Here is an 18,712-nt window from a genome sequence, read left to right as displayed (position 1 = left end):
AGGGCAGGAAAAAAAAAAAAAAAAAAAGAGAGAGAGCTATGAGAACTAACTGATCATATTAGCAACTATGGGTGGTACAGGGATTGGAATTTATTATTGCGAATAGACTGCATGGTAGACATTGTGTCAGGCACTTAATTTACTCAATCCTCACAACAATCTCACAATTAGGTACTCTGAATAAATCTCTTTTTTCAGATGAGGAAACAACCTCAGATAGACAGGCAAATTGCTCAAGGTCACTGAGCTAAACAGCACTGGATATGAACACTATTTCAATTAAAGCTCAGAATCTGTACACGACTGCAAACAGGGTGCTGCAGTACACAGAGAAGAGAGGACTTCGCAGAGACAGACTAAGGAAAGCAGCTTTCACACTGCAAGGGGGTACTATGAATATGTTGGAGGGCAGAAGCTCAGGAGAGCAGGTACCACATACAAGACTGAGGAAAAAGCCCTAATGAAACTGTAGCAATAAGGACAAAGAAAGAAATCTATCAATGCAGCCAATGTCCTGTCCAGGGATATAATACCAACAGCCTTGACAAACAACAATCAACAATCTTGCGAATACAATGCGAGGGATTTGATGTCATACAAGTAAAATATTAATATGGAATTTATTTAATCTAGTGTCATGAATTTTTCATAAATCAGACTGCATATTAGAAATAATATTGTTTTTAAGGTTTAATTTTTAAAGGATAAATAATGTAAGGAGGAGAACAAAGCACAATTTCATAAAATCTAAAACTATTAGGCAATACTGGAAATGGCCCCAAAGTAAAGTGGATTAAAGATCATTTACAAAAACTCATGACTACTTAACTACAGAAAATATGTTAATGGCTGTATGTACTAAAAGCTAAGGTAAACATTAAAATCTTTAAAAAGTAAAAGTAATGAGAAGGCCTTTGCTGGAACACTAGGATCATTTTCAAGAAAATCACTGCAATTATCTAAGTAAAATTAAGATTTGTGGGGAGGTTATCACTTCCCTTGAGTTTCTATAATCTATGAAGACTTTTTTTTCCCACTAATGTTTAGATTTTAGGAATGTATATTCTGTTTTCCATAGTTGCTTTTCTTGTCTATCTTGTCACGCTTAAAAGTCAAATGAACAAAATTCAAATGATTAAAAAGCAGCCTAAAGAGGGGAATTTTTCTTCTAGTCAAAATTTAGATTTCATGCTAAAAAGATACAGAATAAAATTTTATTTTTTAAAAACAGTACTAAACCATCAGTAATCTTGCCTCTAAATTTGTAGCCATATGAATTTCCACTGATGTTTTCCCTCAAAATAAAAGTTCTATTTCTTAGTCCTTGGTTGAATAAACCAAGCAAAATCCCTAAAAATCTGAAGCATCTTGCTATCAACGAGAATAATATTGCCAGCTTCATATACTAGCAGCTCTTTGACACTGCTTAGCATTTCATTGCCCCTTAGTTTAGAATAATCTATCTGGTTCAAAACCCGAAGTGTATCTTCTCTTCCCTTTGACAAGTAACTCCTGTGTTATGACTGAGGAATTCATTAAGAAAAACAAAAATGAAAACCTTCTTAAATGTACAATATCTTTAATTTATACATCTTCAATGGGGTTGTCCAATATTTATTTAATCTTTGCTCTGTGTACTATTACGTTCTTTGTTCTCATCCATGTAGGGGATGAGCTGATTATTTATGTCTTAACAATAGGAGTTCATGTACCACAGTGAGGATTTTTTCCCCCTTAATCTGAGAGGCAGTCACTAACAAGCTTCAGCTGGAAATGCTTGATGTAAAAACAGTGTGAACCTGTTCCTGGGCTAATAAACTGTTCTTTCTGCCAACAAGAAGAAATCAATTTACAACTATAATTAATTTTTAACATGCTCATTATTTTTCTACTTTCACAGGTTGGTATCTATGTCAATTGATTTATGAGACAGCCTATCCTGCTAGTCCTAGAGGAGCTTTATGGCCTGAAACATGTTAAATTATTTAAGCAAATGAACTTAACATGCGAAATGTTAAGTGTACTGAGTTCCACACAACCTGGTATGAACATTATTTGATCTGATTTCAGGGGCTGTGATGGTACATAGCACATTACCCAGACAGTTCAACTGAAATTTTTACACACACAAAGTAGAGGTGATGAGCACAGAAATGGAAGAGATAGGAAAAGATTGTCAGAGGTGCTCAACTGAAAATCATCATGAATTTTTAATTCCAAAAACAAAAGGAGAGTAGGTGTTGCTTTAAACAAAAAGTGGCATGTATGTTCACATATACAGGTACTAAGGGTAGTGCCTCAATTTCCTGGAAATTTTCAGCCAATCTGTTAAAGGATGATCATAACTGCATGTTAGGAGAATGAGAGGTCATTTGTTCAGTGAATGAATCCCATGTTCATAGCGCTGTGTAAGAGACAGACACACAATAACACGGTAATGACACAGTATGAGTACTATACTAGTGATAAGTGTAAACATAATTATCTCATTAAAAGAAGGAATTGAACTAATAAGGAGGGAGGCTAAGTGTAGATTCATTAGAAATGGCATTTGGGGGACGGGCCATGAAGCATCAAGGACAGCTCAATGGCTGGAGGACAGTATATGTAACAACACAAGAAAAATGAGTATGCTGTCACAGAGAAACAGCTTACTATCAGTGACGCACCGGGTGAACACAAGTGGCAGAAACCGGGGCCAGAATGCGAAGGGTCCTGCAAGAAATGCTATGGTTCTATAGCATGGAAGGCTTGGTTCTGTAGACAGTGTAACTCATTTACAGACTGCAAACAGAAAAACAAGACCAAAGTAAGTTTTCAAGATGTATGTTGATGACTGTATGGAAGACAAACAGGGAAGCGTCAGCTGACAGGGAGACCAGATAGGAAGCTGGTGCAGTAGTCTAAAAAATATTGGAGCCATGGATTTAAGGCAATGATATAAGGGGTAGAAAGAAAGGAATATATTCAAAGGACATCTGTATTGGAAGGAAAAATAGCCTGGCCTTGATGATTATCTAAATGGAGGGAACAAAGAGTTCAGAGATAACTTCTCCAATGGGCTAAACTAAAAACAAACTATATATGACACATTTTTTTTAACACCCACAGATGTGTATGTCACATAATAGATGTAAAGTAAAAGATGAATCACTACATATTAAGGGTCATTATTTGCAAGGATTTAAGGGGTGATTTGGTTTGGGGTATGCTGGTGTGTGATGTACATGGGGCATTCAGTTCAGTTGACAATCTGGGAGAAGAACTAGAGGAAACAAGCAGAATTTGAAAGCCATCAGCATACACACAGCATTTGAAGTCAGAGGAGTAGATGAGACAGTTCTGAATAAACCCAGTTTCCCATCTTATTCTGAAATACAGTTGTACAATTAATGCTTTGCTACTCTAAGAATTCAAGTCCTGGGGCTGGTGCTGTGGCGTAGTGGGTAAAGCTGCTGCCTGCAATGCCAGCATCCCATTTGGGCACCAGCTGGAGACCTGGCTGCTCCACTTCCAATCCAGCTCCCTGCTAATGCACCTGGGAAAGTAGCAGGGGATGGGCCCCTGTTACTCATGTGGGAGACAGGGAGCAGGCTCCTGGCTCCTGAATTCAGCCTGAACCAGAGCCAGCTGTTGTGGTCATTCAGGGGAGTGAACCAGCAAATGGCAAATCTTTCTCTCTCTCCTCCTCTCTCTGTGTAACTCTGCCTTTCAAATAAATAAATAAATCTAAAAAAAAAATTAATAATACAACTCCTTACCACCACTGAGGGCACCTGAAGGTTTGGGACAATCTACTTGCAAGGTGACTTGGGCCGCAGCACCCTCATTTCTCACCTAGGGGAAAGGACAGGGCTTTTCTGCAGCGTGTGTCTATGAATGGGCCGGTGTGGGCAGTCTCCTCCACAGAACCCCGGGAGGTGGTATGCTGACAAGGAATTGAGACAGTTTCTCACTGGAAACTCTCTAAAGCATCCAACGTTCTTTTAATCTTTTTAGAGAAGTAATTTAAAATATAGCACACATTTCTATAATGGAGATTTTTCCAAATGTCCTTATTCTTATTAAGAGTCTTTTCTTCATTAGAACCATCTAGTCGTAAAGCTAACACTGCCTATACTCAGTCGCTGCAGCGTACAAGCACAGACTGCCGATACCCATGTAGTCACTACAGTGACTGCAGAGTCTCTGAAACATGCACTTCCAAGTATTTCCATACACATTCCTCTGGTGCTTTCACCAAAAGACGCACCGAGTCAAATAAAACTTACTGGTGAATATATTTCCCTCAAAATGTGAATACAGGATATACATTTGCTCTATTTACTGAAGTAATGCAAGGCTTTGAGAAAGCAGCTATAAAATATTGCCTACACATATAAGGCAATATTTTTTGTATTTTATACAAAAGAGAGTATAATCTATGCAATGTTTTTATCCCTAAGGCAGTTATTTTACATGTCCCCCTTATGCAATGATTCCACGTTTCTAGAATTCAGTAAAAATTCCTACTGCTGGACTGATATATTCATAAAGGCAAACTGGTTATACAGAAGACATTTAATACCAGATTTGGAGAAGAGAAAAGAAGAGCAGGGGAAAACAATGTTCTTCTATGAATAAGAGCAAGAACAGCTTTTTGCACCTGGGCAGAAGAATAAACTATACTGTGCTTTTTATTATTCTCAGTAATCATTAACATTAGTATTCCTTATGACAGCAGGGCACCTAGTGAAAAATCAGACAGATGTTATTTTTTCCTAACACGAAGTATCCCAAAAACCTTTAAAAATCTCCTGAAATAGGCACCTAGTACATGATGGTCTGATGGCAGAACAGTAAGACATCCACACCGGGGGTAGACAGAGATTTGAGAATCTCATTTACTGCACCAGTGGAGACTGAGCATCATGGCAGTCGCGCTCTTAGCTGCTAGGGAAGAGCCAGCCTCTTTCGAAAAGCATCCCTGCTGACCTATTCATCAGCGAAGTAGGCATTAAGTAAGGTTCCCTTGCCATCTCTGGAATGGAAAGCTCGCAAGCTCAGCCACAGTTAAGAAGAAAACATAGTAAGGCTATTAGAAAATGCCAGCATTCAAGAAATTTTCTGTGATCTACATAATTTACCTTAATAGTATCAAGTATTTCAGTTGGAGAGTACAAAGACACTGGAATGCTGGCACAGAACTAATGAAGCAGAGAAATTGCAAAGGAACAGCTCTTCACATTTTTAATATTCTAGTAACCATGGAAGGTTTTTAAGAACCACTGTCCCTTTTAGTCACCAAGCTTAATATTTATAAAGATAATGCTAAGACTCAAGTCATTTTATATGAGTATCTTACAGCTAGACTTTAGGATATTATGGTTTATGCTTATAAGGTTCAAATATACACCTAACCAATATATTCCTATGGATCTGACATTATTTTTATCTACCATGATTTTGAATGCTCTGTGACTATCATTTAAGCAAAATCATTTTTAAGGTAAAGAGGCTTTATAATCATAAGCCCTTATCAATAGATAAAAATCTATAAAAGTTTTGAAATACTGTATATAAAGGCCGAATGACAATGACTGTAATTTTTCATTATACAGTATTCGAGATATAGCCACATGCCTTTTGAAGAAAAGCCAAGAGTTCAGAGTAGGGTAAGCAGAACACACTCCTTATTTGTTCATAACTTAATAAGTTCCAAGTCTTAATTAGGATTTTTTGATATTACAGAGGTCTCAAACAAGCACGGCTCCAAACACGAAGTTCAAGGTGCGTCAGAAGGAAGCACTCGCCATCACTTGGGAGAAGACACTGGCCTATCAAGGGAACAATTATCAGGGCCTACTGAAAACCCTCTTCTTATATATTCACTCTAAGTATTTACACATGTGTTCCTTTAGCATATATATATGTGTGTGTGTGTGTGTGTGTGTGTGTATACACACACTCTCAGTAAATACACAGACACCCTTAACTCTCACACATGCTAGCATTCATGTACCAGTGTAAGTGAAAGGCTGTGGAAGCCAAAGTCAGATTTTCTTCACTTTTGTATTCATTTTACCTAAACAGTGCCTGGAACATACATGGTAGTAGGCAGTGAATACATTATATAACTATTCAATGAAATTTTAAGCAGGGAAAGAAAAATTAAATTCTGCCTTGGAAAAACAGATCAACATTGGCTTTTAAATTTGAAGCTTGAATTAGAATATTTTTATTTTAAAGTGTTATAGTATTAAATAAATATCAATAAAATCCCTTTTTTACTTAAAAACTAGAAGACACAAATTTACTACACACCTACTTACAACTGAAGAAAACTGCCAATAATTTTGGCGGAATAAAATGTAAGCTAGCCTAATGAGTATAGTAAAACACGTTTCTAATGCTCTAGAGAATCAGACATGAAGTTTCTGCTTTAAAAAACTCACAGATAAAATAACCAAATCACCATCTTGCTTTCTGATGATAAATTCATTTGGCAAAAATATAGTTATATCCCATATACCTCATAATCAACAACTAAATAAGCAGAAAGCTTAAGGTGATCTAAATTCTATTCCAATTAACATAACTTCTGTGACAAACGATTAAGTAGAATCATGACTAAAAAACTAAACTAATGTAACAAACAGGCCCAAACACATTCTATCATATAGTATCTATCATACTATGAGTTCAAAAGCAGAGAAAGGAGAACTAGAAATGTTCTTTTTTGGAAAAACTATTATTTGTAAATATGTTACAAAATGCATTTTTTTTTTTTTATTTCACAGGTAGAGTTACAGACAGTGAGAGAGAGAGACAGAGAGAAAGGTCTTCTTTCCGTTGGTTCAATCCCCAAATGGCCGCTACAGCTGGCGCTGTGCCAATCCGAAGCCAGGAGCCAGGTGCTTCCTCCTGGTCCTCCCACGCAGGTTCAGGGGCCCAAGCACTTGGGCCATCCTCCACTGCCCTCCCGGGCCATAGCAGAGAGCTGGACTGGAAGAGGAGCAACTGGGACTAGAACCTGGCACTCATATGGGATGCCGGAGCCGCAGGCAGAGGATTAACCAAGTGAGCCACAGCGCCGGCCCCTACAAAATGCTTTAACTCATGTTCTTATATAAAACTTTACAAAGATATTCAGATTTATTTTTCTCATTAAATTATGTACAACTAAACATGAAATCAATCAGAAATTAGTTATTACTAATTATAGTTATAAAATTTCAACTTGCTAATATGGTAAACAGAACTATTTTTTTTTTTTTAAAGAACTACACTTCTGGGGCTGGGGCTGTGGTGTAGCAGGTAAAGCTGCTGAATGCAGTGCCAGCGTCCCATGTGGGTGCTAGTTCGAGTCCCAACTGCTCTACATCTGATATAGCTCTCTGCTATTGCTTGAGAAAGCAGCAGAAGATGGCCCAAGTCCTTGGGCCCCTGCATCCACGTGGGAGACCCGAAGACGCTCCCGGCTCCCGGCTTCTTCAGATTGGTCCAGCTCCAGTCATCGTGGCCATTTGGGGAGTGAGCCAGAGGATAGAAGACCTCTCTCTCTCCCTCTCTCTCTGCCTCTGCCTCTCCCTCTCTGAAACTCTTTCAAATAAACAAATACATCTGGAAAAAAAAAAGAACTACACTCCTTTTCTTACCTGTCAACTATTTTTTTTTTTTTTTAAGATTTAGTTTATTTATTTGAAAGACAGAGTTACAGATAGAGGTAGAGACAGAGAGAGAGGTCTTCCAACCGCTAGTTCACTCCCCAGATGGCCGCAGTGGCCAGAGCTGCGACGATCCGAAGCCAGGAGCCAGGAGCCAGGAGCCAGGAGCCTCCTCCAGGTCTCCACACGGGTACAGGGATCCAAGGACTTGGGCCATCTTCTACTGCTTTCCCAGGCTATAGCAGAGAGCTGGATTGGAAGTGGAGCAGCTAGGTCTTGAACCGGCGCCCATATGGGATGCTGGCACTTCAGGCCAGGGCGTTAACCTGGTGCGCCACAGCGTCGGCCCCTCAACTAATTCTTGACATTAATTCAGAATACAAAGCTTTTACAATATCGCAATAAAATAACTATGCTACTTTAAATTTGTTAAGTGGCAGTGTTATAGTGAAGTACCTTCAAAAATTATTTTCAAAATGCTAATTCAGGGCCGGCGCCGCGGCTCACTAGGCTAATCCTCCGCCTAGCGGCGCCGGCACACCGGGTTCTAGTCCCGGTCGGGGCGCCGGATTCTGTCCCGGTTGCCCCTCTTCCAGGCCAGCTCTCTGCTGTGGCCCGGGAGTGCAGTGGAGGATGGCCCAGGTGCTTGGGCCCTGCACCCCATGGGAGACCAGGAGAAACACCTGGCTCCTGCCATTGGGTCAGCGCGGTGTGCGGCAGCCATTGGAGGGTGAACCAACGGCAAAAGGAAGACCTTTCTCTCTGTCTCTCTCTCTCTCACTGTCCACTCTGCCTGTCAAAAAATAAAAAATAAAAAAAAAAAATGCTAATTCATCATAAGATCAATGATAATATGTGATATAAATATATATGTATGTAATTGAATGCTGCTTTTTTAAATATAACTTTGCTCTTAAAAAGTCACTTTAGGAACCTATTCTAGTGATAAAGCAATGTGGCTTAATATTCTAATATACGTGATATGTTAGGCAGTATTCAAAAAAACTGTCTTCCCATTCTTATAGCCTACATCTATGTGCAAGACTATGGAGGGGGTAGGCCAGCATGAGTAAAAGGAAATATGGAACTACAAAAAGAACTAAGTAAGCCGGCGCCGTGGCTCAATAGGCTAATCCTCCACCTTGCGGCGCCGGCACACCGGGTTCTAGTCCCGGTTGGGGCGCCGGATTCTGTCCCGGTTGCCCCTCTTCCAGGCCAGCTCTCTGCTATGGCCAGGGAGTGCAGTGGAGGATGGCCCAGGTGCTTGGGCCCTGCACCCCATGGGAGACCAGGAAAAGCACCTGGCTCCTGGCTCCTGCCAGGATCAGCGCGGTGCGCCGGCTGCAGCGGCGGCCATTGGAGGGTGAACCAACGGCAAAAGGAAGACCTTTCTCTCTGTTTCTCTCTCTCACTGTCCACTCTGCCTGTCAAAAAAAAAAAAAAAAAAAAAAAAAAAACTAAGTAGACATTCAAAAATTTCCTAATAGATGAATATTTTTTCTTCATGAAAAGATAGAATAAAACAGGTACAACACGGCTTTTGAATACCATTGGAAAGAAGGTAATTCAAAAATCTTTTTGTTATAAAGAAAAATGGTCTTCAAAAGCATACCTCATTAAATTAAACATCTGAATGTTAAGGCCCATAAACTTTACCCACTTGCTACAAGGGGGTTTCCAAAACACATGAAAAATAAGTATTATGAAAAATTTATGCATGGATTTCAAAATTATTTTGCATTAAAATGAACTTATCTTTTAATTCTGTTTTCCATGAACTTTTTGTAGTATCCTTGTATACAAAAGGGCTACATATTTTATTTGAATGAAAATTTGTAAAATGCAACTGCACAGTTGTATTTAAGGTACAGACTGGTTAACATTGAAACGATTTATATCTCTAAGAAAAGAGTTGGTGTTGTGTTGAGTCAGTTAAATCACTGCCTTTGATGCCGAATCCCATACTGGAATGCCGGTTCGGGTCCTGGGTGCTTCACTTCTGATTTAGCTTCCTGCCAACGTACCTGAGAAGGAAGCAGAAAATGGCCCAAGAAATTGTGCCCTGGCCTCCCATGTGGGACACCCAGATGGAGTCCCTGGCTCTTGGCTTCAGCCTGGCCCAGCCCTGATCATCTTGGACATTTGGGAACAGAACCAGTGGGTGGATGATCTATCTCTTCCACCCTTCCTCCTCCTTTCTCTTTGTTACTCTGCCTTTCCAAATAAATTAAAAAAAGAAAAAAATTTAAAACTATATTTCAGTTTAATACTTCTGAACACTAACAACTTAAAATATTAAATGTACAGATACTATTCTTTTATGAGATGAATTAAGAGAATTATAAGTTTGTTCATTATTCTCTATTAGAATTTCAATAAACTTTAAAGATTCCTTCCTTAAGCTTATCTTTGTAACTTCATTGTAGAAAATATTTTAAAAGATTTAAATCGGGGCCAGCGCTGTGGCATAGCAGGTAAAGCCTCTGCCTGCAGTGCTGGCATCCCATATGGGCGCCAGTTCGAGTCCCAGCTGCTCCACTTCCAATCCAGCTCTCTGCTATGGCCTGGGAAAGCAGTGGAAGATGGTCCAAGTCCCTGGGCCCCTACACCTGCATGGGAGATCTGGAAGAAGCTCCTGGCTCCTGGCTTCGGATCAGCACAGCTCTGTCCATTGCAGCCAACTGGGGAGTGAACCAATCGATGAAGACCTCTCTTTCTCTCTGCCTCTCCTTCTTTCTGTGTAACTCTGACTTTCAAAAAAATAAATAAATCTTTAAAAAAATATTTAAATGAAATGTAATGGAAATAAACTTCAGCGTCAAGAAAATTTTGAATGTATGATCACACATGACCAATCTACTATAGATGAAAAAAATTCTAAATAATTATGTAAATAGTAAAGAAAGATATACAAATAACTCATTGCTATCAAATCATTCTGGGCAGGTTTTAGCTGCAGTGGTTAAGAGGCCACCTGGGATGTCTGTATCCCAAGTCAAAGGGCCTGGGTTTGAGTGAGTCCCTGCTCCATTTCTGGATTCCAGCTTCCTGCTAATGCAGCCTCAAAGGCAGCAAGTGACGACTCAAATCGGTAGGTCATTGCCAACCACCTGTGAAACCCAGTGTAGTTCCAGGCTTTTGGCTCTGGCCTGGTGTGGCCTGGTGTAGCCTGGCTATTGTGTGGCATTTGGAGAGAGGAGAGCTCTCTCTCCCCCCATCCCCTGCCTCAATATAAATAAATAGAAAAACAACACATTTTTATCTCACTTGGATACTTTATAACCAATAAAAAGCAATTTACTTCCAGGTAGAAAATATTCATACAATTCTTTACTAATTTTATTCATTTTCATGAAAGTGTACATACATGTATATAGTTAAATAGCTTCATAGAACTTTACTCTTATTCAAATTAATCAATGTGTTAAATTAAAAAACAAGTTTCTCTATATGTCAAGGATGCTATTATAAGTAAAAGCTGTTTTCCTAGTTCACCTTAAAGCTAGACTGCAGCAACACTGCCACCTAGTGTTCACATCAAATGCATACTTCCAATAGAGATGCATGTTTCTGTTTTACACTGAAAAACTAAATGTGCACAGGTTAAATACAAATTGCCATTCCTATGGGCAAAACTATAGTTTTTTAATAGATGAAAAGATCTTTTGGATGTGATTCCTGTCACATTCTGTTTATGAACACAGTATGTATGTTATATTTTTTGGATACTTTATAACGCAAGAAAAAGTAAAGGTCAAACCCGTAGGACTCACTTCATCCACATTTATATACTCCCTTGTATACGCTGTATCTTAAATATAGTTACTAAGATCAAGTTCCTAAATTGTTATAAAATGAACATAAGTGAATTCATCTATAATTTTTAAACATACAAAATTTATCATTTGACAGTTATCAAGGAGAAATAAAGAATGAAAAATATCAACAACTGCAATTATCAAGACTGAAAAGAATTTAACTTTATTAACAAATAAAGATACACTTTGGCCCAAGTTGTTCTGTAATCACATTACTGGCACTACTGAAACGGGCTGCTGCAATTGTTCAGCAGTCAAAGAATTGAACCCCCCACCTTGGTTTTAATTGCTATATTTTTTTCCAAGAGGGTAAGGAGCAACCGGAACAGAATCTGGAGCCTTGACCGGGACTAGAACCCAGGGTGCTGGCGCCGCAGGCGGAGGATTAGCCTATTGAGCTGCGGTGCCGGCCCGAAAGTTTATTTCTAAGAAAAGTATGATGTAAGGGGTGGACGCTGTGGCTCACTTGGTTAATTCTCCGCCTGCAGCACCGGCATCCCAGATGGGCGCCGGGTTCTAGTCCTGGTTGCTCCTCTTCCAGTCCAGCTCTCTGCTGTGGCCCAGGAGTGCAGTGGAAGATGGCCCAAGTGCTTGGGTCCCTGCACCCACATGGGAGACCGAGAGGAAGCACCCGGCTCCTGGCTTTGGATTGGCGCAGCACCGGCTGTAGCGGCCATTTGGGCAGTGAACCAACGGAAGGAAGACCTTTCTCTCTGTCTCTCTCTCTCACTAACTCTGTCAAATAAAAAAAAAAAAATGTGTAGAAAAGTAGGATGTAAGATGCTGACAGCAAGGTATGACATGTGGTGGCAATAATATTATTAGCACTACTAACATCAGTACTACTGCTACTGTTTAAACACAGCCCATCCACTTCCAACCAAGTCTGTGACAGTTCACAAATGTGCTTTGCTTTCTATTAGATGAATATCTTTGTCCAGCTTGTACCTCCCCTCACCCTTCTGAATGTCTAATCTAATCACACTCTTCCACTAGAAGTGTGGTATAAAGTGATTTTTATCTATTACTCTTCCTTTTGAATGATCGATTTTCCTAGATTTTGTACAAACCATGTATCGTTTGTTAATCAGAAATATTTAAAGAACAAAACACCCCATTCTCTAAACCAGGCTCTCTTGTTCATGTTCTCTGGGAAGTCCCTCTTTCATCCTGCCCAGGCAGAAGTAATCTTTCTGCTCTAACCCTCTGGTGCCACTATCTAGCACTCATTTACAGCCTTAAAACACTATTTTTATGCACACTTTATTCCCCAGGATATATTATAAGCTTGAAAGATACAACACATACTATCATTCTTTGTGTTCCCAACAAAGCACCTGAGAAGTACAAAATTATCTAAATTCAATGTTGAGAACATTCAGAATATATTTGTCACTAAATGCCTTCTAAATACAGAATTAAAAATTACCACCATAGTACAAAGTCTAATGTCCATTCTGGGACCACATTTATTCACAGAGAATCAACTGATATGTAAATCTTAATTATTTACACAAGGTTCATGTAAAAATGTACACATAAAACAAAATGCTCATCACAACATCTGACGTAACTTCGTTTTCAGTAAATATGAGACACACTCTGCTTTTTCTTCTATCTTCTTAACATTTCTAAATATTGTTTTTCTGGGACACTGAAGAAATCTGCCATGATTAGATCATCAATAAACATGTTTCTTTTTCTTTCTTTATTTTTATTTTACAGGTAGAGTTACAGACTGTGAGAAACAGACAGAGAAAGGTCTTCCTTCCGTTGGTTCACTCCCCAAATGGCCGCTACGGCTGGCACTGCGCCGATCTGAAGCCAGGAGCCGGGTGCTTCCTCCAGGTCTCCCATGTGGGTGCAGGGACCCAAGCACTTGGGTCACCCTCCCCACAGCAGAGAGCTGGACTGGAAAAGGAGCAACCAGGACTAGAACCCAGGGTGCTGGCGCTGCAGGCGGAGGATTAGCCAAGTGTGCCACAGTGCCAGCCCACATGTTTCTCTTTGTTCTTTTTTTTTTTTTTTTTTTTTTTGACAGGCAGAGTGGACAGTGAGAGAGAGAGACAGAGAGAAAGGTCTTCCTTTTGCCATTGGTTCACCCTCCAATGGCCGCTGCTGTCAGCGTGCTGCAGCCGGCGCACCACACTGATCTGAAGGCAGGAGCCAGGTGCTTATCCTGGTCTCCCATGGGATGCAGGGCCCAAGCACTTGGGCCATCCTCCACTGCACTCCCGGGCCATAGCAGAGAGCTGGCCTGGAAGAGGGGCAACCGGGACAGAATCCGGCGCCCCGACCGGGACTAGAACCCGGTGTGCCGGCGCCGCAAGGTGGAGGATTAGCCTAGTGAGCCGTGGCGCTGGCCAATAAATACATTATTCTTAAAATGTAACAACAACAACAACAACAAAACCCTTATTTTTTTTTTTTTAAAAAAGTCGTATTTTCTGTTTTTATGATTCTACTGCCACCTAGTGAAACTTTGGGAACTTACTCTGAAAAATACATACTTCAAAAAATCAGCATGTCAACCTGCAAATACATATATGAGCATAAAGAGCAAAATAGGTTACTTTCTTCCACACAAATTTTTAAAATGTTATTAGTTATACTTCCACATTATAATCCATCAATTTATTCATCAAGTTACTTGTTTATTTATTCAATAAGGTAACTATAATCATTTAATTTTAAAAATTTTTATTAAAAAAGGAAAAAGCTAGAAATACAAAATTGTTTTTGCCATGAGGTTATACTTGTAAATGTATGCAAATTCAGTGATATCCAAAGATTCTAGATTTGGAATTTTCAATTACAACTGTTCCTCAATATACAGCGGACGGTTTCTAGATTCCCACAGACACCAAAATCTGCAGATGCTCAAATCCCTTACATAAAATGCTGTAGTATTTGTATATAAGCCATATATATTCTCCTAAATGCCTTATATCATCTGTAAATGACTTATAATACCTGTGTAAACACTATATAATTTTTATACTGTATAGTTTAGTGAATGACAAGAAAAAAAATTCTGTACATGTTAGTACAAATGTGATTTTTTTTCCCAAATATTTTTATCAGTGGTTGAATGAAATCACAAATGCAAAACTCACAGACATGTAGGGTCAAAAACACTGTTCATTACATAGTCAAAATAGCAACATATACTCACTAAACATCTAAGAACTTGGAACTCTACCAATTATATTATCCGAAGAATGCTACAAAGATGACAGACAATAACTCATGTTTAATCTTACCTGGGAAAAGATATTTGCTGTTGGAGCAACTCTGCTGTCCACGATACTATATAATATCGCCAGTAATCTGTCTAATGGAAATGGTTTTGGTCCAAGCAGATGATTGCTTGTCTGAAAAAGAAAAGAACACGAATTTTCTTCTTACATTGTAGCACTGACCTTCCGAAGTTGAAGCTGCCAATGACAATATATTTATACTTGGTCCTCTAAACATGCTAACAAGTGTAACGTGAAGTCTCTCAGTTAACCTGACCTGGTATGATCAACATTTACGCCTTTTATCATATTCCTCAAGATTTTTCTGATGTAGTATTACCAAATATTAACTAAAGAGGCCTGAACAACACCCCTATTTTGCTCTTGTAACCAAAAGTGAAGTTACTTACCCAATTCATCTGTCAACCAAACCAGGCTCCCAACTCCCACAACAGAACTAGCTACTTATTTCTCATCATTCCTCTTTCTACAACTGCTTGGAAAATATATTTCTTCAATACTAATAGTTCCAAAAAGATCAACTATAGTGAATACTAGCTTAGCTTAGAACATTAAGATGATACTTTATAATTTGAAGATAAGCTATCGGCCTGAAATAATGTAAGATTCATATAAAATGTTAAAGATTATAAAACACAACTTATAAAGACTGTATATAAACTCACATGTTACAATTACTTGTCACCCAAAGACTGCAGTGCCCAAGTTCTATTTTATTAGCAGATAATTCTAGAAGCAAGGTAAAAATTTAAGTACTCTACATCCACAAAGGCAAGTAAAATGGGAAATTATATTCACATACGTGCAAACAATTATTTACAAGAAGGGCTATGAAGAAACAGACCTACACAGAATTATCAAATGGAATATTTATCTCAGCTACTGATAACAAAAAAGAGCTTAGAAATCATTTCCCATATCATAAGTTTTATAAGCTTTTCTCATTAAGTACTTCAAATAGAAAAGCACAAAAGTTAATACCTGTCTACTTAGCACCCAATTTTATCAAATACTAATAACATGCAGTATATGCAAATAAATAAAGATCTAGATCACATTACAGATGAGCTGTAGCCCCCGCGAGCCCTCTCTCATACCAATCTCTCTTTCTGTAGAAGAAACCACCACCTGGAGATCGATATTCTTATCACTGTTGGAGCAGTATTTATACTATCCTGCCGCATATGTATTCACAAATAATAAAAAGCAGTTTGAATGAATAACATCATATATATTGATCACATCATTTTGAACATGGCTGTTTTTTCCCCTCAACATGATGTTTTTGAGATTTATCCATATAGATACACAAAGCTCTAGTCTATTTTAATTATTTTTTAAAGATTTATTTCATTTATTTGAAAGAAGAGAGACAGAAAGAGATCTTCCATCCACTGGTTCACTACTCAAATGGCCGCAACTGCCACAGGTCTCCATGCAGGTCTCCCATGTGGCTGGCAGGGATCCAAGCATCTGGGCCACCTTCTGCTGCTGTCCCAGGCACATTAGCAGGGAGCCAGATGGAAAGCAGAGCAGGGGCACTGAACCTGTGCTCTGATAGGGCACACAGGCATTGCACGCAGCGGCTTACTTTGCTGCACCACAAAGCCAGCCCCTCTAGGCTATTAGTAAATTACTCTATCAAGTTCCATTTTATGACTCTATCAACATCTACTTTAAATGACTCATCACCATTTCAAATATTATTGCAACTGGCAATCTTTCACATTTTTCCTTGTGTACAAGTATCAGTTCCTCTAAGTGGAACTGCTGGGTTAAAGTACTGGGCAAAGACAACACTATGTGTTAGCCAACATTACTTCTTCTTGGGGACATAGGAAGACTAGTTCTTTCTTGTTTTTTTTTTTTTTTTTTTTTTTTTTTTTTTTTTTTTTTAAGATTTATTTTATTCATTTGAAAGACAGAGTTACAGAGAGAGGTACAGACAGAGAGAATGGTCTTCCATCTGCTGGTTCACTCTCCAGATGGCTGCAACGGCCAGAGCTGTGCTGATCTGAAGCCAGGAGCCAGGAGCTTTTTCTGGATCTCCCACGTGGGTGCAGGGGCCCATACTGCTTTCCTAGGCCATCGCAGAGAGCCAGATGGGAAGAGGAGCAGCCAGGACTAGAAATGGTACCCATATGGGATGACGGCGCTTCAGGCCAGGCCAGGGTTTTAACCTGCTGCGCCACAGCGCGGGCCCCAGGAAGACTATTTCTTAATCTCTCCTATAGTCAGATGTAGGTCGTGTAACTGAGTTTCAGACATTATTGAGTAGAAATGAGTTAACTACTTCCAACCTGGTCTTTCAAATCACTGGATTCTTTTGTCCTCTCTTCCCTTTGGAAGCAACTTTGGAGATTTACTCAATATCACTGTAAATGAAAAGAGAGCCAACCCAACTCATGTTCAACTACACTGTGAGCAATATATAAACTTTTGTTGTGTTTAGCTACTGGAGGTTATGGGGTTTCTTTTTTTATTACAGTATAGGCCAGCCTATCTGAACCAGTACAAAGAACATTAAAGGTTAGGGGCCTGTTAATGGCACAGTAATTAATACCCCACCTGGGAAGCTCATATCACAAATCAGAGTGCCTTGGTTTAAGTCTTGCTTCTGATTCTGATTCCAGCTTCCTGCTAATGCATACCCTGGGAGGTAACAGGTGACAGCTCAAACACTTGGGGCCTTGGACTCATGTGGGAGACTCAGATTCTGAGTTTCAAGCTCCTGGCTTCATATTGGCAGTTGCAGGCATTTGGGGAGTGACCCAATGGATGGAAGATATCGCTCTCTCATTCTCCCTCTAACAAATAAAAAAGAAATCAAAATTAAGAAAAAAAGGATATTCTTAGGCTAAATTTATTAGGTACTATAAACCTATAGCATAAGCAGGCTTTTATTCTTCTACACTATTTATTACCAACATTTGGAGTCATCACTTTAGTTTTGTCAAACCATGAGTGTGAAATATCCACTTCTGTTACAATTTGCATTTTTAAGCTTTAGTGAATGACACTGATAACTGTGTCAAGTTTATTAGGCATTCATATTCCTTTCTGAATCATTTTTTTCGATTGAAATTTTAGGCTTTTTCTTATTGGTTTGTATGAGTCTCTAAAAACTCTTAGACACGAATCATTTATCTGTTGTATGAATTTAAAGATAGTGGAGTCAAAAAGGACTGGAATCAGATCCTGGTTCCATCACATAAAAACTATGTGACCTTGGGTAAGTTACTTAATTTCTCTCTAATCCTCTGTTTTCCTCATCTGGAATATGATGAAAAACCTGAGATAGTAACCATATGCATCAAGTCACTGGGAAAATTAAATGAGATCACACACAGAGCTTACCAGTGTTTGCCTCATATGTGCTAAACAACTTCACAATTATCATCATGATGCATGTTTGTATGTTTTCTTTTTCCAGATAAATATCTTAGACAGCATGCTAGATTCACCTTTTTATGGATGAATGGATTTGGTAAGGACACTTCCCTGCCAAGTGGTAGCACTGTGTGAAGAGAAGGGGCAGAAATAAGCCTTGCTTCAGAATTAACTAGAAGCTAGAGCTAATAGCGATATGGGGGCAATTCACAGTATGCTTGAAGTCTGAAAACTTGCAGGCTGAGAACTGAATTTCAAGTTAGACCAGTTTATTCGTGTTCATAAGCATGTTTCACAGAAGTAAGATGTAGAAGAGAACATCTTAGGGCTCAACAATTCCAAAGATTAAGCTCAGCCAACAATTAATAGTTGCAAAATGTTCAGGACACAGGCATCATGAGCATGGGTCAGTAACAACAGACACTAGAGAACAGGGTCAAGAAGGACTTCTGATACTGGGCCATACAATACACAGTATAACATAGTTATGTTTTATATTAAAGAAAGATATGACTAGGAAAAAAAAAAAACATGTACCCAAACAGACTTGAAATAAATTAGAACTTCTAAAAATTACAAATAAGATTCTGAAATTACG

At 39.0% G+C, this 18,712-nt stretch overlaps 1 protein-coding gene across 3 annotated transcripts in view; it reads right to left on the bottom strand.

Annotated features, from left to right (window-relative positions):
* ORC5 (origin recognition complex subunit 5) overlaps positions 1-18,712 on the bottom strand; it is an 85,050-nt gene that overhangs the window by 19,089 nt on the left and 47,249 nt on the right. The window contains exons 12-13 of one of the 3 annotated variants that reach the window (XR_011387388.1): positions 18,082-18,241; positions 14,728-14,838 (exon numbers count right to left, since the gene is read on the bottom strand). The exons of 1 other annotated variant lie outside the window; for it this stretch is intronic. Coding sequence is in view for 1 of the 2 variants with exons in the window: in XM_002712028.5 (XP_002712074.1) it covers positions 14,728-14,838 (111 nt within the window). In the remaining variant the exon portion in view is untranslated. The remainder of the gene's footprint in view (positions 1-14,727; positions 14,839-18,081; positions 18,242-18,712) is intronic. One more of the 3 variants, XM_002712028.5, reaches the window with a different exon arrangement.

Source organism: Oryctolagus cuniculus, chromosome 3, assembly GCF_964237555.1.
Source record: "Oryctolagus cuniculus chromosome 3, mOryCun1.1, whole genome shotgun sequence".
Classification (NCBI taxonomy): Eukaryota; Metazoa; Chordata; class Mammalia; order Lagomorpha; family Leporidae; genus Oryctolagus; species Oryctolagus cuniculus.
Note: the sequence above shows the minus strand (reverse complement) of the source record. Positions and strands in the feature narration are given on the sequence as shown.